The 19,956-nt window shown below is 36.6% G+C and overlaps 1 protein-coding gene across 1 annotated transcript in view; it reads left to right on the top strand.

Moving 5' to 3' along the window:
* Positions 1-19,956, top strand: part of CFAP47 (cilia and flagella associated protein 47) — a 525,406-nt gene that overhangs the window by 347,427 nt on the left and 158,023 nt on the right. The window contains exon 50 of the mRNA XM_082717915.1: positions 11,425-11,559. Within this exon, the coding sequence (XP_082574041.1) occupies positions 11,425-11,559 (135 nt within the window). The remainder of the gene's footprint in view (positions 1-11,424; positions 11,560-19,956) is intronic.

The following is a 19,956-nucleotide window of genomic DNA, read 5'->3' as shown; positions in this document are numbered from 1 at the left end:
TTGCTTTTATCATCCGTGCTTTCCCGCTCTGATGTTTCAAGACAGCTTTGCCATCTGTGTGGCATTACCTTTCAGGGTTTGTGAGCACTAAACTTCTACCTGCCCCTTTCCCCAAAATCAAAATAAGTATTCTAGGGATGTCTGGGTGGCTCAATTGGTTAAGCATCTGCTTTCAACTCAGATCATGATCCCAGGGTCCTGGGGTTGAGCCCCACACCAGGCTCCCTGCTCAGTGGGGAGTCTACTTCTCCCTCTTCCACTCCCCCATCTCGGGCTCTCTCTCTCACTCACTCTCTGAAATAAATGAATAAAATCTTTTTTAAAAAAGACTTTTGCTTAGGAATCTCAGATACATGGATTTATTATAAATATTTTTTCATACATTTTTATGAAAATGTTTAAATTCTAATCAACCTTCAAGGATGCTTTCCTAATATGTGACGAATTTCACATAACCAGTTGAGATTAGTAGCAGATCATTCAGAAATCATTCAGATTAGAAGATCATTCAAAAATCCTGAAACTAGGGGCGCCTGGGTGGCTCAACTGATAAAGTGTTCAACTCTTGATTTCAGTTCAGGTCATGATCTCACGGGTCTTGAGATCAAGCTCTGTCTTGGGCTCTGTGGTGGGCATGGAGCCTGCTTCAGATTCTTTCGGTCTCTCTCTTCCTCAACCCCGCACCTCCTTAAAAAAATTCTGAATCTAAAACTTCTTTTTTTTGGGGGGGGGCATTTTATCTTAACATGGATCTTCCAGAAATTTTAAAAATACTTGTGAACATTTGCCTCTTACCATTCCGCATTTCTATGAAAAACGGTCTCCCCCATTTTATTGCTCAGATGGAATCTAAAGATTCTTTTTTAATAAAAGAATTCATTTTTCATTCAGAAATTACTCATAGAAATAAGCTTAAAATAAAATTAACAAAATAGGGGCTCGTGGGTGGCCCAGTCCATTAGGTGTCTGCCTTCGGCTCAGGTCATGATCCCAGGGTCCTGGAATCGAGCCCTGCATCAAGCTCCCTGCTCAGCAGGGAGCCTGCTTCTCCCTCTCCTGCTCCCCCTGCTTGTGCTTTCTGTCTCTCTCTCTCTGTCAAATAAATAAAATCTTTAAAGGAAAAAAAAAAAATGAAGGCTTTACATGGAGGCCTAAGAAACCACCTTCACAGTGTGGTGAATCCAAACAAAGTAGCAAATAGTTGCATTCAGTATCAGGGAAACATATATGAATTTGTGGAACTGAGAGATGTTAATGAATAGAAATGATAAGTAAATGAGAGATTTATAGTGAAGATTTCAATATGGCTTATTAATTATCCTGCATTAATTATCTCATACATGATATTACTTACTCTGGAAAGATACCTATAATTGGATGTGAACTTCACTTACACATCCTGCTTATACATTGCATTCAGTTTGGGGTGACAGTTCTCAAATCTTGTTGTTATGCTGCTCAGCAGTGGTGACTATAATATCTGAAACACCAAGTGTGCTTTTTAAACAGTTTTATTGTGGTATAATTGTCATGCAATAAGCTGTGCATATTTAAAGTATATAGTTTGAGAAGTCTTAACACATGCTTACAACCATGAATCCATTGTCACAAATGAAATAACGAATATATGTCACCCTAAAAAGGTTCCCTTTTTAATCCTTCACCTTCCCTTCCCCTCATGCCACAAACTACCCTTGCCCTAGGCGACCAGTTATCTGGGTTATTTGGTCACTTTGTGTGCATTTGCTAGCACTGTATACAAATGAAATCATACAGTGTACACCCTTTTGAGGGGTTGTTTTCATTTATGCAACATAACTGTTTTAAGATCCATCTATGTAGTACATGTTTCAATAGTTTATTCCTTTTCTTGTAGTAGTAGTCCATGAGATAGATATACCACAATTTGTTCATCTATTTACCTTTTGATGGGCATTTGGAATTTTCCATTTTGGGGGGGCAATTATGAGTAAAGCTGATAGGAGAATTCATATATAATCTTTGCATGGGCGTATACTTTCATTCGTCTTGGGTAAATGCTTATATGTGGGATGGCTGGATAATATGGTAGTTGAATTTATAATGTTTAAAGAAATACCTGCCAACAGTTTCTCAAAGACATTGTTCCTTTTTCCATTCTCACCTGCACTGCATGAAAGTTCCAGTTTCTCTGTATCCTTTGACCGTACTTAGTAGGGCTCACCATTTCACTTTTATCCATTTTAACCCTTGTGTAGTATAGTTGCAGTGTGGTTTTAATCTACATTTCTGCAATTGAGTAATAGTGTTGAGCATCTTTTCTTCTCCTTCTCTGTCATCCATGTGTCTTCTGAAATGCTTTTCCAAATCTTTTGCCTGTCCCTCCCCCTACATTTGGTTGTTTGTTTTCTTATTGCTGAATTTTTAATATGTTTTTGAAATTTATTCTGGTTAGGGGCACCTGGGTGGCTCAGTGGGTTGGGCCTCTGCTTTCGGTTTGGGTCGTGATCTCGGGGTCCTGGGATCGAGCCCCGCATCGGGCTCTCTGCTGGGCGGGGGGCCTGCTTCCTCCTCTCTCTCCGCCTGCCTCTCTGCCTGCTTGTGATCTCTCTCCTTCTGTGTCAAATAAATAAAATCTTTTAAAAAAATTTATTCTGGTTACATTTTTTATCATGCTTTAAAATTTTTTCTCCCAGTCTGTGGTATTCATTTTAATTTTCTTAATACTGTCTATTATTGAGTAGCAGAAGTTATTTTTTTCCCCAGCATTATTGACAAATAAAACTTGTGTATATTGAAGATGCACAGTGTGACATTTTGATATATGTACACGTTGTGAAAGATTACACAGATTCTTGATTTTGATGAAATGCAACATATCATTTTTTTCTTATGTGAATCAGGAAGAAACAGGCAGTTTTAATGGCAACCTATGTTATTAGTGCTTTAACATATTGCCCCAGTAATGAAAGCATAAGTTCTTCCTATGGTAAAACATAATCAGCCATCCTCTATAACAGAAATCTGAATCTTATAGACTTTATTAATCCTTTCCTGTTGTCTATAATGTCTTCTGTTATACACATTTCAAAAATGTGTTATGGAAAGAAAAAATAGTATAATACCACAAACAAATGGAGGCTAAAAGACTACAGTTGGGTGCTAGACTGCTACACATTTTATCATAAAAATTAAGATCTTAAAAGGAATAGAAGACAAGAGCTGTATTATACACAAAATAAAAGCAGATTTGGCCCCAGCACTGGGTTTCTTTAATTAGCCACCAAATTTTGTTTTTCCACTTTGCCTTTTGGTCCACTAAAGAGGGAAAATAAAACAAAAGAAAATGAGTTCGAAATGTGGTTAAAATGAAGTAAAAAAAAAAAAAAGAAAGAAAGAAAAAGAGAAGAAGGAAGAGGGTTAACAGAGATATCCTTTGGCTTTCATCTTTAGTCTGCTACTGACTTTTTGGGGTAGTGTATTAGAGACACAAGACACTTAAAATTCATTCACTCATTTGTAGTGTACTGTGCATAGAGTAGGTATTTATGAAAACACTTATTGACAGAATTAATGTACCTGCAAGAAATTCACAAGGTGATAAAAGCCCAGCCATACAGAAATTTTCCTTAACCACAGTATTCGTCATTAATGATAGGGAGTGGTGAAGCATGAAGCCAGTGGAGAGAGCAAGATGGGTGTGGGGTGACCAAGAGCAAAAGGGCAAAGACTTTGCCAGGTTTAACTGTTGCCATAGAAACTTGCTTTAGGAAGTTTTCTAAGTTTTCTAAATGCTTGAGATAATCAGTGAACATTATCTGAAACCTATTGCTTTAGGTCAGAATAAACGTTTCTTGAGTATGTGAGTTATTTTGCTACCTTTCTATTCAAAAGCCCTTTTATTCTGTGGTATATTCAGTGATATTTAGACATAATGTACCATTTTCCCCATTCTATGTATGCCTTTGTCACCTACTAACTGTGTAACCTGGAATGAGTTAGCCAACCTTCTGTGCAGTCCAGGTTGCTCAGCTTTAAAAAGAGTCTAATGAGGAATTAATTTTTATGTTTATTGAAGGGGTTCAGTAGATAACAAATGAGAGGCATTCAGCATATGCCCAACACAGAGTAAGCATTCAATAAATGGTTTTACATTATTTTCAAAAGATTAACCATTGATATAAAATTACATCGCTCAGGCTTTAAACTTGAGTCTGATATTGACATTTTACAAGCTAGTATAAAATTAGAGAAAAACTATGCCTAGTGGAAAGCAAACTATATATACTAGGAAATGTTTGTTCTTACTGTTAGAAATGCATTTTGAAGAAGTCAAATATAGACTGTTTAGCAGAGAAAAAAATCCATTTGTCAAAATAAAAGCTTGAGCTATTGAAAATATAATAGCTGTAATTACAATTCCTATAAGATTTTTTTTAGTAACATTCATTTCAGACAAACTGAAAGCCTCCATTAAGTAGTAATGATGTACCTTAGAGAGTTGCTTTGTACACCACTATTACCTCTGTTATACCTAGTTTTTCCAAAACAGTCTTACATTTTTCCTATCACTCTGATAAACTGGAGTACCAACAAACAACTTTTTATTTACTTTTGTTTCCCTTTGGATTGGTTGGCCTTAGCCCAAACAGAGGAATATAGGAGGCAAAGTAATCACACGTGCATAGTATGGAAAAATGTTATCATCTTTTGAAACACATATTTTCATAATCATTATTTACTGCATTTAGTTCAAAGGTTCATTGCCGATATAGTCAGTTGCTGAGTCTAATGTTACTCTTTGTAATAAGCTTATAAGAATTTGACTGCTCATCTCTTCTAACATAGCTAATTCATAACCAAAATTAAAGATGCAATTTTAAAAATGTAATTGTTTAGAAATAAAATTGAAATTAAATTGCCAAGAAAAAGGTTTTTTTACTGGGAAAAACATTGAGTATAAATTTGTGGCATAATTTTAAGATACATTGTTTTAAAGTATTCTTTCCTTTTTTTATTGTGTTATGTTAGCCTCCATAAAATACATCATTAGTTTTTGATGCAGTGTTCCAAGATTCATTGTGTATTTACAACACCCAGTGCTCTATAAAGTATTCTTTCAATTAAAACATAAGCTGCTAAATAGACCTATATAATTCCATCATTATCTTCATTTATTTCTAATTTTTGAGATACTTAATTTCGCATGCTGATATATACGGTCTTGTTATACTCATGTAGGGCTTTTGAATTGTTTTACAAATGATTGTTCAAATTCTTTTTGTTAAGGGAGAATAAAACTGTAATAGTGTTTAGATGGGTATGTTGAAGGAAGAAAAAATATGCCAAGTATATAAATATGCTAAAATGAGGAAGAATGGAGGATGTGCTTTTAATTCTCAAGAGTATTTCATAATATTTGAAATATTGATTAGGTTTCCTTATTAATCAGTACAAACATATTGTTTAACATAATGTAGGCTTATCCAAATAATGGTTTTTATCTAACTGAATTGCTTTTCTTAAAAGTTTCCTTTTCAAATTGTTCATTGCTAGTATATAGAAACTTAATTGCTTTTGTTTGTTGATTTTGTATCCTGCACATCTACTGAATGCATTTATTAGGTCTAACATTTTTTATGTGTGCAGTCATTTAGGTTAATGAGATTGTGTCATCTGCAAACGTAATTTTGTTTCTTCCTTTTCCCTTTGGATACTTTTACTACTTTTTCTTGCATAATTGCTCCGGCTAGAAATTCTAGTATTATGTTGAATAGAAGTGACTAAACCAACATCCTTCTCTTGTTTCTGATCTTAAAGGAAAAGATTTTAGTCTTTACCACTCAATATAATATTAGCTGTGGTTTTTGTATGTGGCTATTTGAGGAAATTCTGTCCCTAATTTATTTTTATCATGAAATGTTGTTGAATTTTGCCAAATACTTTTTATCCACCAATCAAGATGGTCATGGTTGTTTTTTTCTGTTCTGTTTATGTGGTATATTACACTGATTGATTTGTGTGTATTGAACCCCACCCTTCATCCATTCATCCATTCATTCTTGGAATGAATCCCACTTGACAATGCTATCTATATAATCTTTTTCATATGTTACTGAATTTGATTTGCTAGTATTTTGTTAAAAAGTTTTTTATCAACGTTCATCAACAATATTGGATTTTAGTTTTCTTTTCTTGTCCTATCTTTGTCTGCTTTTGTATCAGGGTATTGCTGGCCTCCTAGAATGAGTTAAGTTGTTTTCCATCCTCTTCAATTTTTAAGTGTTTAAGAAAAAAAAATATTAATTCTTCTTTAAATATTTGATAGAATTCAACAGTGAAACCATCTTATCCTGGGCTTTTCTTTGTAGTAAGTATTTGATTACTGATATAATCTCCTTATTAGTTTTATGTCTATTCAGCTTATCTCTTATTCATGAGCAGTTTTAGTAGATTGTGTATTTCTAGAAAATTGGCCATTTCATCTAAGTTATCCAATTTGGGGGGCATATAATTGTTCATAGCATTCTCTTATAATGCTTTTTATTTTGGTGAAAACAATGTATTGTCCGCACTTTATTTCTGATTTTATTAATTTGACTCTTCATTCCCTTTTTCTTAACTACTTCTAAGCTCTGCCAGTTGTGGTGATCTTTTCAAAGAGCCAACCAATACTTTTATTTTCTCTATTGTTTCTCTCTTCTCTGTTTTATTTATCTACATTCTGATCTTTATTATTTCTTCCTTCTGCTAGCTTTAGGTCCAGTTTGCTCTTCTTCTTCTAGTTTCATAGCAGTGTGCAATGAAGTTACTGGTTTTATTATTTACTTATTTAAAATTTTTTTGTGGAGCTTGAACTCACAACCCTGAGATCAAGACCTGAACTGAAATCAAGAGTCAGATGCTTAATCTGCTGAGCCACCCAAGCACCAGAGGTTGTTGATTTTAGACTATTCTTTTTAATGTATGCTTTTGCTACTATGAATTGCCCTCTTAGTGCTCCTCTCATTGCATCACATCAATTTTGTGTACTGTGTTTTCCTTTTCAATTGTCTGATATTTTCTAATTTCCTTTGTGACTTTTTTTCAAACTTTGCTACAAAGAACAAAACAGTATATACTTTAGGTTTTGTAGGGCCATATCATTTTTTTATTATGTTCAATTAGCCAACATAGAGTACATCATTAGTATGTTGGGTTTTTTTTTTTTTAAGATTTTATTTATTTATTTAACCGACAGAGATCACAAGTAGGCAGAGAGGCAGGCAGAGGGGGAGGGGAAGCAGGCTCCCTGCTGAGCAGAGAGCCAGATGCAGGACTCCCTCCCAGGACCCTGAGATCATGACCGGAGCCGAAGGCAGAGGCTTCAACCCATTGAGCCACCCAGGCGCCCCTACATCTTTAGGTTTTGATGTTGTGTTCATTGATTCATTAGTTGGCTATAACGCCCAGTACTCATCACCACATGTGCCTTCCTTAATGCCCATCACCCAGCTCCCAGAGTCCAGAGTTTCTTGTAATTTGTCTCCCTCTCTGATTTTATTCATATGTGGAACATAAGGAATAATACCGAAAACCACAGGGGAAGAGAGGGAAAACCGAATGGGAAAAAATCAGAGAGATAGACAATCCATTGTGATTTCTTCTTTGAAATATTGGTTAAGCCTTTGTTGTTTAGTCTGCAAATTTGCGTCCATCTTTTTTTCCATTGTTGATTTGTGCTTTCATTTCATTGTGATGAGAAAAGATGCTTTGTATGATTTAAATCGTTTAAGATTTATTAAGATATGTTTTGTGACCTCACATGTAATTTGTCCTGGACTGTGTTCCATGTCGATTTAAGAAGAATGTGTATTCTACTATTGTTGGGTGGAATGTTCTATATAATCCAATTAAGTCTAGTGGTTTTACAGAGGTGTTCACAGTCTCTATTTTTTTTTAATATTTTATTTATTTGACAGAGACACAGTGAGAGAGGGAACACAAGCAGGGGGAGTGGAGAGGGAAAAGTAGGCTTCCTGTGTGCAGGGAGCCTGATGCAGGGCTTGATCCCAGGACCCTGGGATTATGACCTGAGCCAAAGGAGACACTTAATGACTGAGCCACCCAGGCACCCCCACAGTCTTTCTTTATTTGTCTTCTAACCAGTTTTCTCCATTAATGAAACTGAGGTATTGAAGGTTCCAGCTCTTATTGTAGACTTGTTTATTTCTTCTTCCAGTTCTGTCAGTTTTTGTTTCAAATATTGTTGGCCTCTGTTTTTAGGTGTGTATATATCTATAATTTTTATATAATCTTGCTGAATTGAATTTTTTATTTGATGCTTTGTATATATTGCAAGTAATCATCATGTAAGTCTAGTTAATATCTGCTACTATACATAGCTACAAAATTCTTTTTTCTTGTGATGAAAACTTAAGATCTGCTCTCTTAGCAACTTTTAAATATGTAATACAGTATTATCAACTCTAATTGCCATGCTGTACATTACATCCACCACCTCTGGCAACCACCAATCTAGTCTTTGTATCTATGAGCTTAAGAGTTTTTGTTTTTGTTTTGGTGAATTGAATCTTTATCAACATAGAGTGTCCTTATCTCTCTCTTATAAACTTTTTTTTTAAGATTTTATTTATTTATTTGACAGAGATCACAAGTAGGTAGAGAGGCAGGCATAGAGAGATTAGGAAGCAGGATCCCTGCTGAGCAGAGAGCCCGATGCGGGGCTCGATCCTAGGACCCTGGGATTATGACCTGAGCTGAAGGCAGAGGCTTTAACCCCCTGAGCCACCCCGGCACCCCTCATAAACTTTTGAACATCTAATACATGAATGGGTATCCAAAATATATTTTAGGGGCACCTGGGTGGCTCAGTTGGTTGGGTGTCTGCCTTGGGCTTGGGTCATGATCCCTGGATCCTAGGATCGAGCCCCATGTCACGCTTGCTCAGCAGGGAGCCTGCTTCTCCCTCTCCTTCTGCCCCTCCCCTCACTTGTGCTCTCTCACTCACTCTCCCTCTGTGTCAAATAAATAAATAAAATATTAATTTTTTAAAAACCACATATATATACATATATGTGTATATATGTATATGTGTATATCTATATATATATATATTTTTTTTTTAATCTCAAAGTAGGAATTCAAAGGGATAAATGCACCCTGATATCTATAGCAGAATTTTCTACAATAGCCAAATTATGGAAACAGACTAAGTGTCCATCAACTGATGAATGGATAAGGAAGATGTGTGTTTATAGCGTGGAATATTACTCAGGCATAAAAAAATGAAATCTTGCCATTTGCGATGACATAGGTGGAACTAGAGAGTATTATGCTAGGTGAAACAAGTCAGAGAAAGAAAAATACCATATGATTTCACTCATAAGTAGAATTTAAGAAAGAAAACAAGTGAGCAAAGGGAAAAAAAGAGAGAAAATGAGACAAACGAAGAAACAGACTCTTAACTATAGAAAACAAACTGGTGGTTACCAGACGGGAGGTGAGCAGGGGGATAGATTAAATAGGTGATGGTATTAAGGAGGGCTCTTGGTATGATAAGCAGCAGGAGCTTATTCCTGCTAGCTTACTTGTGATCTCTGTCTGTCAAATAAATAAATAAAATCTTTAAAAAATAGATAAATAAATAGACAGTTCCCCAGGGCGGATATGCACATGAGCAGTAAGCACATGAAAAGATAGTCAACCTATTAGCCATTAGAAAAATGCAAATGCAAATCCCAGTGAGATACTACTTCAAACTTACTAAGAAGGCTCTAATCAAAATGACAGTAAAAACTATGAGAGAAGATGTAGAGAAATAGGAGCCATTATGCCCTTTTGGTAGAAAAGAAAATGGTACAGTCACTTTGACAGACAGTTTTGGAAGCAGTAACTCTGAATGTTAAATATTGAGTTATCATTTGCTTCAGCAATCCCACTCCTAGATATATCTATGTCCATGACAAATGAGCATCTATGTCCACTTCAAAGCTCGTAGATGTTTTCATGGAAGCATTGGTCATAGTAGACAAAAGTGGAAGCAAACGGAATTTCCACATTTGTGGATACATGAAATACGGCATATCATACAATTTAGTATCATTTGTCAATGAAATGATATAGTGATATATACCACAATACAGATGAACCTTGAAAACATTTTGCTAAGTGAAAAAAGCTAGTCACAAATGACCACATGTTACATGATTTCTATGAATTGTTCAGACACAAAGTAGATTAGTGTTTGCCTAGGCAGTGGGGGTTAGTGAGATATAGCATTCAGTGATCTGAAAGTTGGATTTAACCAGTGTTATGGTCAAATGCTACTTAAATATTCTTTATTTGTTGTATTAATATTGATATAAAATTCATTGAAATGGTTCATCTTTTACACATCAAGTTGTTATGCATGGCCTATAAAAGATACTCAAGTTATCTAAGCATCAGTATTCTTGCTACAAGGAGCAACAGAAAATAAGCATCTTTCACAAGGAGCTAGCAGGAATCATTGACTGTCCATGTCCTGTGTAACAAGCCCATGGAATTTAGTCCCATTTGTGGACCCTGAAGTGGCTCATGGCCCAGCTTCAGCCCATCTCAGCCATGGTTCCTGCCCATCTAGCTCCTTGGGGAAGACACACTGTTCTGTGCACCTGAGGCACGCCCTCCAGTTTAGTTCAACTGCAGATCCTGAAATGGTCCTGTAACTTGGCCAGCCACTCCCAGTCATGGTCTGGGAACAATCATCTTGGGAGACATGCTATGCCCCAGAAGTGTGCCCATTGACTATGATCTGGGCTTATATCTGGGATCAACCCCACAATCCAGTTTTTTAGCCCCTCATAGCTACAGTCTAGAAGCAGTCCTGCCTGCCCAGGGACTCAGAGGGAGACACGTCCGTCCATGTTCTGTGGTCACGCCTGCCAACCTCAATCCGACTGTAGATCCTGAAACAGTCTGACCTGCTTCCACCCCTCTCAGTCACAGTCTGGGGCCTATCCTTCTCACTCCTCTGAGAGTGGTGAGTAGCTGGTGAACTATTAGGAACACTCCCAGATACTCAGAGGGAGCCAGTGTAATACCAGGGACACTTCGTAATATGTGATGTCACCAGCTGCTACCAGTGTCACCTCTGTTTCATATCTGTGCAAACCGAGGCACATAGCTGGTGATGGACATCCCCAGTTGTGAAACCAGGTATTACACTGCTCATTTTAATTAAAAACTGATTATCTCTTATACTTAAAACAAATATTAATGAACTCTGTGTTAAATTGTTCTGTACCAACATCAGGTTTAAATGTGATATTAAGGCCTAGGATTTGTATTTGGCTTTATTTTTATTAGTTTCAAGCTAAAGCATCTTTAGTACCTAAAAATTGACCTTTTATTTTAGAAAAACAATCCTTGGTTAATTTGGCATCTTGGACTTATATGTTCTAGGTGCAATTTCATTTTCTGTTAAACACAGACAAGATGATGACTCTCAGGAAGATTCAGATCAAGATCGAGGTCGAGTACCCTCCTTTCAGAAATCATTATCAGAACTATTCCACCAGATTAATGAGGAAGACTCAGGTAAATTGATAATTAAGGAAAGTTTCATGATCACTTTTCAATCATTCACTTTTAAATGGATAAATATTTTACATTCATAATGTATGTACAAGTGAGTGTTGCATATATCTGTAAGAATTTTATTGTATTATTTCAGGATTAACTTTATGTATTTACTTTATGGATTTGTACAGTTTTAACATTAATAAATTATAATACTTCAGCTTGAAGGCTGTCTACTCTTTCATAAGTGAAAAACTTTACATATACTTGTTATTCAACAAAAAATTGCAGTATATTTCTGATAAAATGTTAATGATATGTAATTTTTTTTAAAGATTTTATTTATTTATTTGAGTCAGAGACAGAGAGAGCATGAGAGGCATGGGGAGGGGCAGAGGGAGAGGAAGAAGCAGTCTCTCTGTGGAGCAAGGAGCCGGATGTGGGACCTGATCCCAGGACCCTGGGATCATGACCTGAGCCAAAGGCAGACACTTAACTGACTGAGCCACCCAGGTGCCCTAATGAGTATATAATTTTAACAAGATAATGTGCTTTTCTTCAGCATAGTAGATGATAACAATCTTCCTCATATGCTGAAAAAAGTCAGTGCTATTTTTTTCCTTCCTATGTTTTAAAGCTTTATTTGAATGTTGTTAAACATATCTTTTTAGTAGAAATTCAAAGGAAATAGCAATAATGGAGAACTGGAAGGCACAGGGCAGATTTTCTGGAAAATGAGTGATTGAATTCTCTTATGTGTGAGTAGCAGGGACATCTTAAGAGGCCATTAGAGAACAGTGGGTCAACTGAAGCAAAGCTGTGGAGACAATGAGGTATATCAAAGAAGAAATCTTTATTGAATGATTTTGTGTTTAGTCAGGATTCTTCAGTAAAACAGACACTACCATAATATAATGTAATATAAATTGAGAAAGAAAGAAAGATGGAGAGACAGATGTTGAAATTTTTTTTAAAAAGATTTTATTTATTTGACAGAGAGAGTCCATGTGCACGTGCATATGCAGGGAGAACAGCAGGCAGAGGGAGAGGGAGAAGCAGGCTCCCTGCTGAGCAGAGGGCCCATGTGGGCCTTGATCCCAGAATCCTGGGATCATGACCTGAGCCAAAGTCAGACACTTAACCAACTGAGCCACCCAGGTGTCCTGAGATGCTGAAATTTTTTTTTTAAATACCTGACATTATTGTGGGGACTGGCAAGTTGAAAATCTGTAGGTCAAGCAATCAGTGCAGAAAATTAGGTAAGAGCTGCTGTTGTGATCTTGGGCCTAAATTCCTGAAGCAGGGCAGGCAGGTTGCAAGCTCAGGCAGCTTCTCTTTAAGTCTTGAGTAAGAATTGATTCTTCTTCAGATAACATCAGTATTTACTCTTAGGGCCTCCAACTGATTGCAGGACGTGTACCCACATTATGCAGGCAATATGCTTTACTCAGACTCCACTGTGGGGGGGGTCCACTGTGGGGGTGTCCACTGTGGTCCAGCCAAGTTGACACATAAAATTAACCATCACAGAATACATGGATTAAGAGTGTTTATTTATACACTATTCAAAATGGTTTGGAAAGGGAACAGCAGTCGGGGCCAGCTAGGCAGTACACTGGGACAGCAAACTGGCTTTGAAGTGAAGAGAACAGTGTATTTTTATGGTGGCATGGGGATAGAGATACCATTAAAGAAGGAAAATATTTCAGAGGCCAGAATTAGATGACTCTCTCTCTCTCTCTCTTCCTCTCTCTCTTTTTTTTTTAAAATATTTTATTTATTTATTTGACAGAGAGTCACAGCGAAAGAGGGAACACAAGCAGGTGGGAGTGGGAGAGGGAGAAGCAGACTCCCCACAGAGCAGGGAGCCCGACACAGGGCTCAATCCCAGGACCCTGGGATCATGACCTGAGCCAAAGGCAGATGCTTAACCAACTGAACCACCCAGACTCCCCTAGATGACTCTTTTAAGAGAGGAGTTGGAAAGAGAGGATTGATTCTAAAAATGAACAAAGTTTGTTTGTATCTTGGTGAATAGAAAAATATCAAGGTATTAATTTAGAAGTGTTGGGACTTTGTTAAAATGACATTTGTTAAGTAGACCCTTGGGGTGTCAGATAGTGTGTCAAGGTTCAACAAAAGACCACAAGGGAAAGTGAACTAGAGTTTATTACTCTAGTTTGAGGTCCTAAAGGATTACTTCACTCCTTGAGAGGCCACATGGACAAGTCAAGGCAAGGGTGCACAGGGGGAAGAAGGACCTGAGCATATGCCTTAATTACAGTTGTCAGGAAGAATGATTTGGGGTTCCTGGGCTGAGACCAGATAGGTTAATTCAAACCAAAAAGAATAGGGTTTTGGTAAGCATCAAGGGGGTCTCATCTAAGGGCTGCACAAGGGGAAGTCCTGGGAGGCAGAGGAGAGAGCTTATCACAAGAGTGTTTGGGGAGTCATACCAGAAATTCACACTGACTTGTGACTGTAAAGACTTGTTATCTAGTGTGTGCACTCTATAGAGGGGTTACTGTCAGTTCAAGGCCCATCAGTCCACTTGTCCACGCAAAACAGATGAGGAGGCAGCAATACGATGGAGTAGTTTAGTTGTTGAACTATCAACAAGAAGAAATAAAAAGTCTGGGAGATTATAATACTTGACACAGTTTTGTGCTTGCTGATTTTGAGGTGACAGCAAGACATTTATGTAGCGATATCCAGTCATCAATTGAACATTTGGAGCTGAGGCCAGATGAAAAAGTAAAAGCAGGCTGTAAAGCTTTAGTGCTTCTTTAGTTGAAATGCAGGTGAGCTCAAAGAGTAGATGACTGTTGCAGATGGATTATGCTAAGTGAAAACCCCATCGAAATCTAAGGTAGACGAACCATGAAGGAAAGCCAGGTAAACGTCTGAAAGAAAATCAGAATATTAAGGTATCATGTTAATGGAATAAAAGGGAGTAGTGATACCTAATAAGAAAATGTGCATGATGTAATGACAGGTTTCAAGATAGATTAAAAGCTAGGAAAAATGCATCTAATAATATTACAAGTATCCCCAGTTCTTCAAAGTGGTTTTCTTATATCATACAGGATTAACCTTTCCATCTCCTATAAGAACATGGAACTTCTTCCTACTGACTGCTCAGCAGTGTATCTCTTTTCAGTTAGGGAAGTTTTAGTTAGGTAAAATGAATAAATTTTGGAGAACTAATTAATGTACAACAACATGATTATAGTTAATAATACAGTAGGTTGTACTTGAGATTTCCTTAGAAGGTAGATCTTAAGTGTCTTCACCACCCCCCACCAAAAATCCGTAATTATGTGAGATGATGGATGTGTTAATTAGCTTAATTGTAGTGAGTATTTTATAATGCATACTGTATCAAATCAAGTTGTACCTTAAATATATATAATTTTTAATAGTTGTACTTCAACAAAGCTGGGGGGAAAAATAAATGAAGACAACTAAAGATTTTTTTAACCTTTCACAAATTGAAAAATTTGAAAAATATTAGTTAACACTCAGTTTTGATGAGGATTATATTGAAAGAGACAACCTTATGCATTATAATGGGAATTTGAGACCATTTCCTTAAATGCTTAATTTAATATGCTTAAAACTCTTTTCTTTTTAGATTTTATTTTTAAGTAATCTCTATGCCCAATGTCAGGTTCAAACTTATACCCTGAGATTGAGATTCACATGCTCTACCAACTGAGCCAGCCCAGCACCCCTAAAACTTTTAAGATTTTTTATCCCCTTTGATCCAATTATTTCATTCTAAGAAATTAGTTTGAATAAAATAATCAGAGATCTGCACTTATATTTTTCTATAAGAATGTTCCTTATGTGATCTATTTTTTTTGAATAATTGACACTTAAATATGTTAGCTTTATAATTTTATTTGAAATAGTTTTGAGGCAGCCGCATCTCAGCCTGCCCATGGGTCCTGTCCCCGTGCTCTAATAAATCACCTTTTGCACCAACAATGTCTTAAGAATTCTTTCTTTATGGGCGCCTGGGTGGCTCAGTGGGTTAAGCCGCTGCCTTCGGCTCAGGTCATGATCTCAGGGTCCTGGGATCGAGCCCCGCATCGGGCTGTCTGCTCAGCAGGGAGCCTGCTTCCCTCTCTCTCTCTGCCTGCCTCTCCATCTACTTGTGATTTCTCTCTGTCAAATAAATAAATAAAATCTTTAAAAAAAAATAAAATAGTTTTGAATATGTATTACTTGCACAAAAGTTTTTTTTTTCCATTCTTATTGAAAAATAGTTGACATACATCATTGTATAAGTTTAAGGTACACAACATGATGGTTTGCTTTACATATATTGTGAAAAGATTACCACAGTAAGTCCTGCTAGTTCTATCTTCTCATATAGATCCAGTAAAAAGAAAAGAAAGGGAAAAAAATTTCCTTATGATAAGAACTCTTAGGATTTACACTCTTAACAACTGTCCTATATATCATACAGCAGTGTTCGCTATAGTCATGATATTGTAATTACATTATAGTCCTTATTTCTCTTATAACTGAAAGTTTGTATATTCTGACAACCTTTCTCCCTTTCTACCTCTCTCTCTTGTTCTACCTTTGATAACCACAAGTCTAATCTCTTTTCTGAGTTTTCTTAAAGATACCACACTTAAGTGAGGTCATACAGTGTTTTTCTTTCACTTTCTGATTTATTTCACTTTAGCATAATGCCTTCAAGGTATGTCCTTGTTGTAAATGATAGGATTTTCCTTTTTTGTTTGTTTTTGTTTTTGTTTTTTTAAATGGCTGAATAATAATCGATTCTATATATATATATATATTTCACAACTTCTTTATTCATTCATCCCATGATGAACACTTAGGTTGTTTCTGTTATCTTGGCTATTATAAAAAATGCTCTAATAAACGTGGGCTGGATACATGTTTTCCAAGTAAATATTTTTATTTTCTTCAGATAAATACCTAAATGTGGGCATGGAAATTTTATTTTAAAATTTTGGAGGATTGTCCGTACTGTTTTCCATAGTGGTATAACTGTACCTAACAATAGTTCATCTGTCCAATGTGCAGCAAGCCAATTAAAAAAAAAAAAAAACTGAGCTTTTGCACTGAAGAAAGATAGCTATTTACGGTGTGGCACCACCCCAGAGAACAGGGAAGTAATGTTCAAAATCCTGAATTTTTGATGACTTGCAAGTGAGTGTTTTAGTGCAGAAATCAAGGGTAAAGGGCTTGGAATTTTGGGTCCTTCTGATTGGTCAGGATTGGGTAAACTTAAAGACTGATTAACTGGTGCCAAGTCACCTGTTTCTTCAAGGTTGTGGTTGGGTGGTCATTTCATTCGCTGGTCTAGTTCTGCAAAACATTTTAACAATGTGTGTCAGTGATGAAATCTTTGTTAGCAAAAACTGAGGCTATACACCTTGTGACTATGATGTCAGCACAGGCTATTTAATTTCCTGTTCCCTTGGGCTAAATTTTCATTATCTTTTTTTTTTTTAAACTTTATTTATTTATTTAAGTTTTCTCCATGCCTATCATGGGCCTCAAACTCACAACCTCAAGATCAAGAGTCGCATGCTCCTCCGACTGAGCTAGCCAGGCACCCCTACATTTTCCTTATCTTAAAGCATATTCTAAGTTCCTTCCCGGTGTTTTTCCCAATGGTCTTTAACTATGGGCGACTTGCCTTTAATTACTTAATTACTTAATTCTGTTGGCGGTTTCAGTGGGTCCACTAATTTGTATTTGCTACCAACAGAGCACAAGGTTACCTTTTCTACATATCCCACCAGCACTTGCAGTTGTCTGTTCTTTAGATAGTAGCCATCCTAACGGTTGTGAGGCGATAGCTCATTGTGGTTTTTGATTTGCATTTTCCTAATGATTAGGGATAAAACTCAAGTTCTAATAGCAAATGTTGTCTGAAGGATAAAAATGTGTTTACACACACAAACACACACATGCATATGGATATACCAATTTTATATAATTTGTATACGCCAGTGTATTTATACCTTTGTGTCTTTATTGACATATCAAGCCTGGAGTTTTATATAAGAAAAATAAGTATTTACTCTTAGTCATGAGGTAACGAATAAATTTCATCTTTAGGCTTTTCAGGAATTTCTAAAACTCACTATAGTGAATGTTACTGATTTTATAATCAGCAAAAAGTTTTAATGTGTTTAAGTCCTGTGGTTAAACAATGTTTAATAATTATTACTTTTGTTCTCGCTAATAAACCATCTTTAATCTTATGCTAACCAATAAACTCATACTGTTCATTTTTATCACTGCTGGAATTAAATCAGCTACATCACAACAGTGCCTTATGTGATCATCACAGCAATCACAAATATTAGCTGTTATTGTTTCTGTGATAGCTAATTTTATGTGCCAACCTAGCTAGGTTATTGTGCCCAGATAATAGTAAAACATTTTTCTGGATGTTTCTGTGAAGGTGATTTTGGATGAGAATTATATTTAAATCTGTGGCCTTTGAATAAAGAAGATGGACCTCCATAGTGTGGGTAGGTCTCATCTAATCAGTTGAATATTTTAACAGAACCAAAACCGACCTCCCAGAACAAAAAAGAATTTTGTTCCCCAGAACAGAAAAGAATTCTACCCATGGACTACTTTTGGGTTTGCACTGCAATTCTTTCCTGGGTCTACAGCCTGGTGACCTAACCTGCAGATTTTGGATCTATCAAGTCAATTGCATGAGCCGTTTTCTTAAAATCAGTCTCTCTCAGCTTCTGTTTCTCTGTCTTTCTCTGTCTCTTTTTATGTATACACATATCCTATTGGTTCTCTTTCTCTGGAGAACCTTGACTAAGACAGTCTCTATTCCATAGATGAACAGACTGTTTTATTTTTTCTTTGTGCCAACCCAGAATTGTAGGGCATTCAGTCTTTATAGTCACGAAGCCCTTTCTCTCCAGAATTATTTTCCCTATGAGTTCACTGTGGATTAAAGCATAGGAAAAGCCAGTGGAATATACATGAGCAACCTAGAAGGGGAAACATTTTTCATTTTAACAACTTTGGTTTATTTTGAGATGTCACATTTAAACATCATAAAAGCATTTAAAGCACTGTCATAGAATTGAAGGAGCAGCCAATACAAAAGTGAACACAGGTTTCCTCAGTAACCAAACATCCACATAAAGCTGGTAACTTATTCTCTGTGCATTAATGGTTCCAAGGTAATTAGTTGGTGTCTATAAAATAAATAAGCACAGAAGGCAATTCAAAATACGGAGGTAAAATCACCCTTAAGAACTTCTCACAAGTACTTGGAAGAATTCACATGGGCCTTGTCTGTCTCCCTCTCATTAGCTAATTGTTCTGAATGTCTGGATTGTTCTTAGATCCACTAATTTGATAAATACTTCTTAATAGCTAAAGTATTAGAGTGGCATACAATACAATATAATATAATATGGTATGAAGTAGTGCATTGCAGTACAATAAGATACAATGTTCCCGGTAGGGGGGAATAATTAAAAAAAAAACAAAAGGTCAGTTACCATGTGGGATACTTGGGTGGCTCATTCAGTTAAACATTCCATTCTTGACTTCGGTTCAGGTCATGATCTCAGGGTCCTGGGATTGAGCACCGTGTGGTGCTCTGGTGGGTTGTGGAGCTTGCTTTGACCCTCATTTTCCCTTCCCTCTGCCCTTCCCCGCCACCCCCCCACCCCCCAGAAAAAGTATACCTCTTGCATACTTGGGAGAGACCCAGGAAGAATGAGTAACTCCTTGGAATGGCCCAAGCCCTTACCTTAAAATACAGTCTCCAGTTAAAGACAAAAAAGATGTTGGGGGATGGAGAACCAATAATGCAAAGTTAACAGGAAAGCACAGTAAAGAAGAGTAACATTGTTTTGCAGATTTAGGTCACTGTCTTCTCCACTGATGGGAGTTTCTAGAGATTGAGTCTTCCAAGCTTCTTAGTACAGAGAGGAGACACCCTTACAAATGCAGATTTCCTTTAGAAATGTAAATGTCTCTTATAAAAGAGTAACTTTTACTCAGTTTTCAGAGCTTCTGTATCCACTTTTTAAAAAAATAATCTGTTTAAGGGGTGCCTGGGTGGCTTAGTGTGTTAAGCCTTTGCCCTTGGCTCAAGTCATGGTCTCAGAGTCCTGGGATAGAACTTCCCAGCAGGTTCTCTGCTCAGCAGGGAGCCTGCTTCCCCCCCCCCCTCTCTAGGTGCCTCTCTGCCTACTTGTGATCTCTCTCTGTCAAATAAATAAATAAAATATTTAAAAAATAATAATAAGCTCAAAAAGTCCTTATACCAAAGACATATTTTGGGGTGGCAAATTCTACTCCCCTTCACCATGCAATACAGTTCCATACAACACAATATAGTGCAATGCACAACACTCTTGTTCAGAAGCGAGAATT

Source organism: Mustela nivalis (assembly GCF_964662115.1).
Source record: "Mustela nivalis genome assembly, chromosome: X".
In the NCBI taxonomy this organism is placed as follows: domain Eukaryota; kingdom Metazoa; phylum Chordata; class Mammalia; order Carnivora; family Mustelidae; genus Mustela; species Mustela nivalis.
Note: the sequence above shows the minus strand (reverse complement) of the source record. Positions and strands in the feature narration are given on the sequence as shown.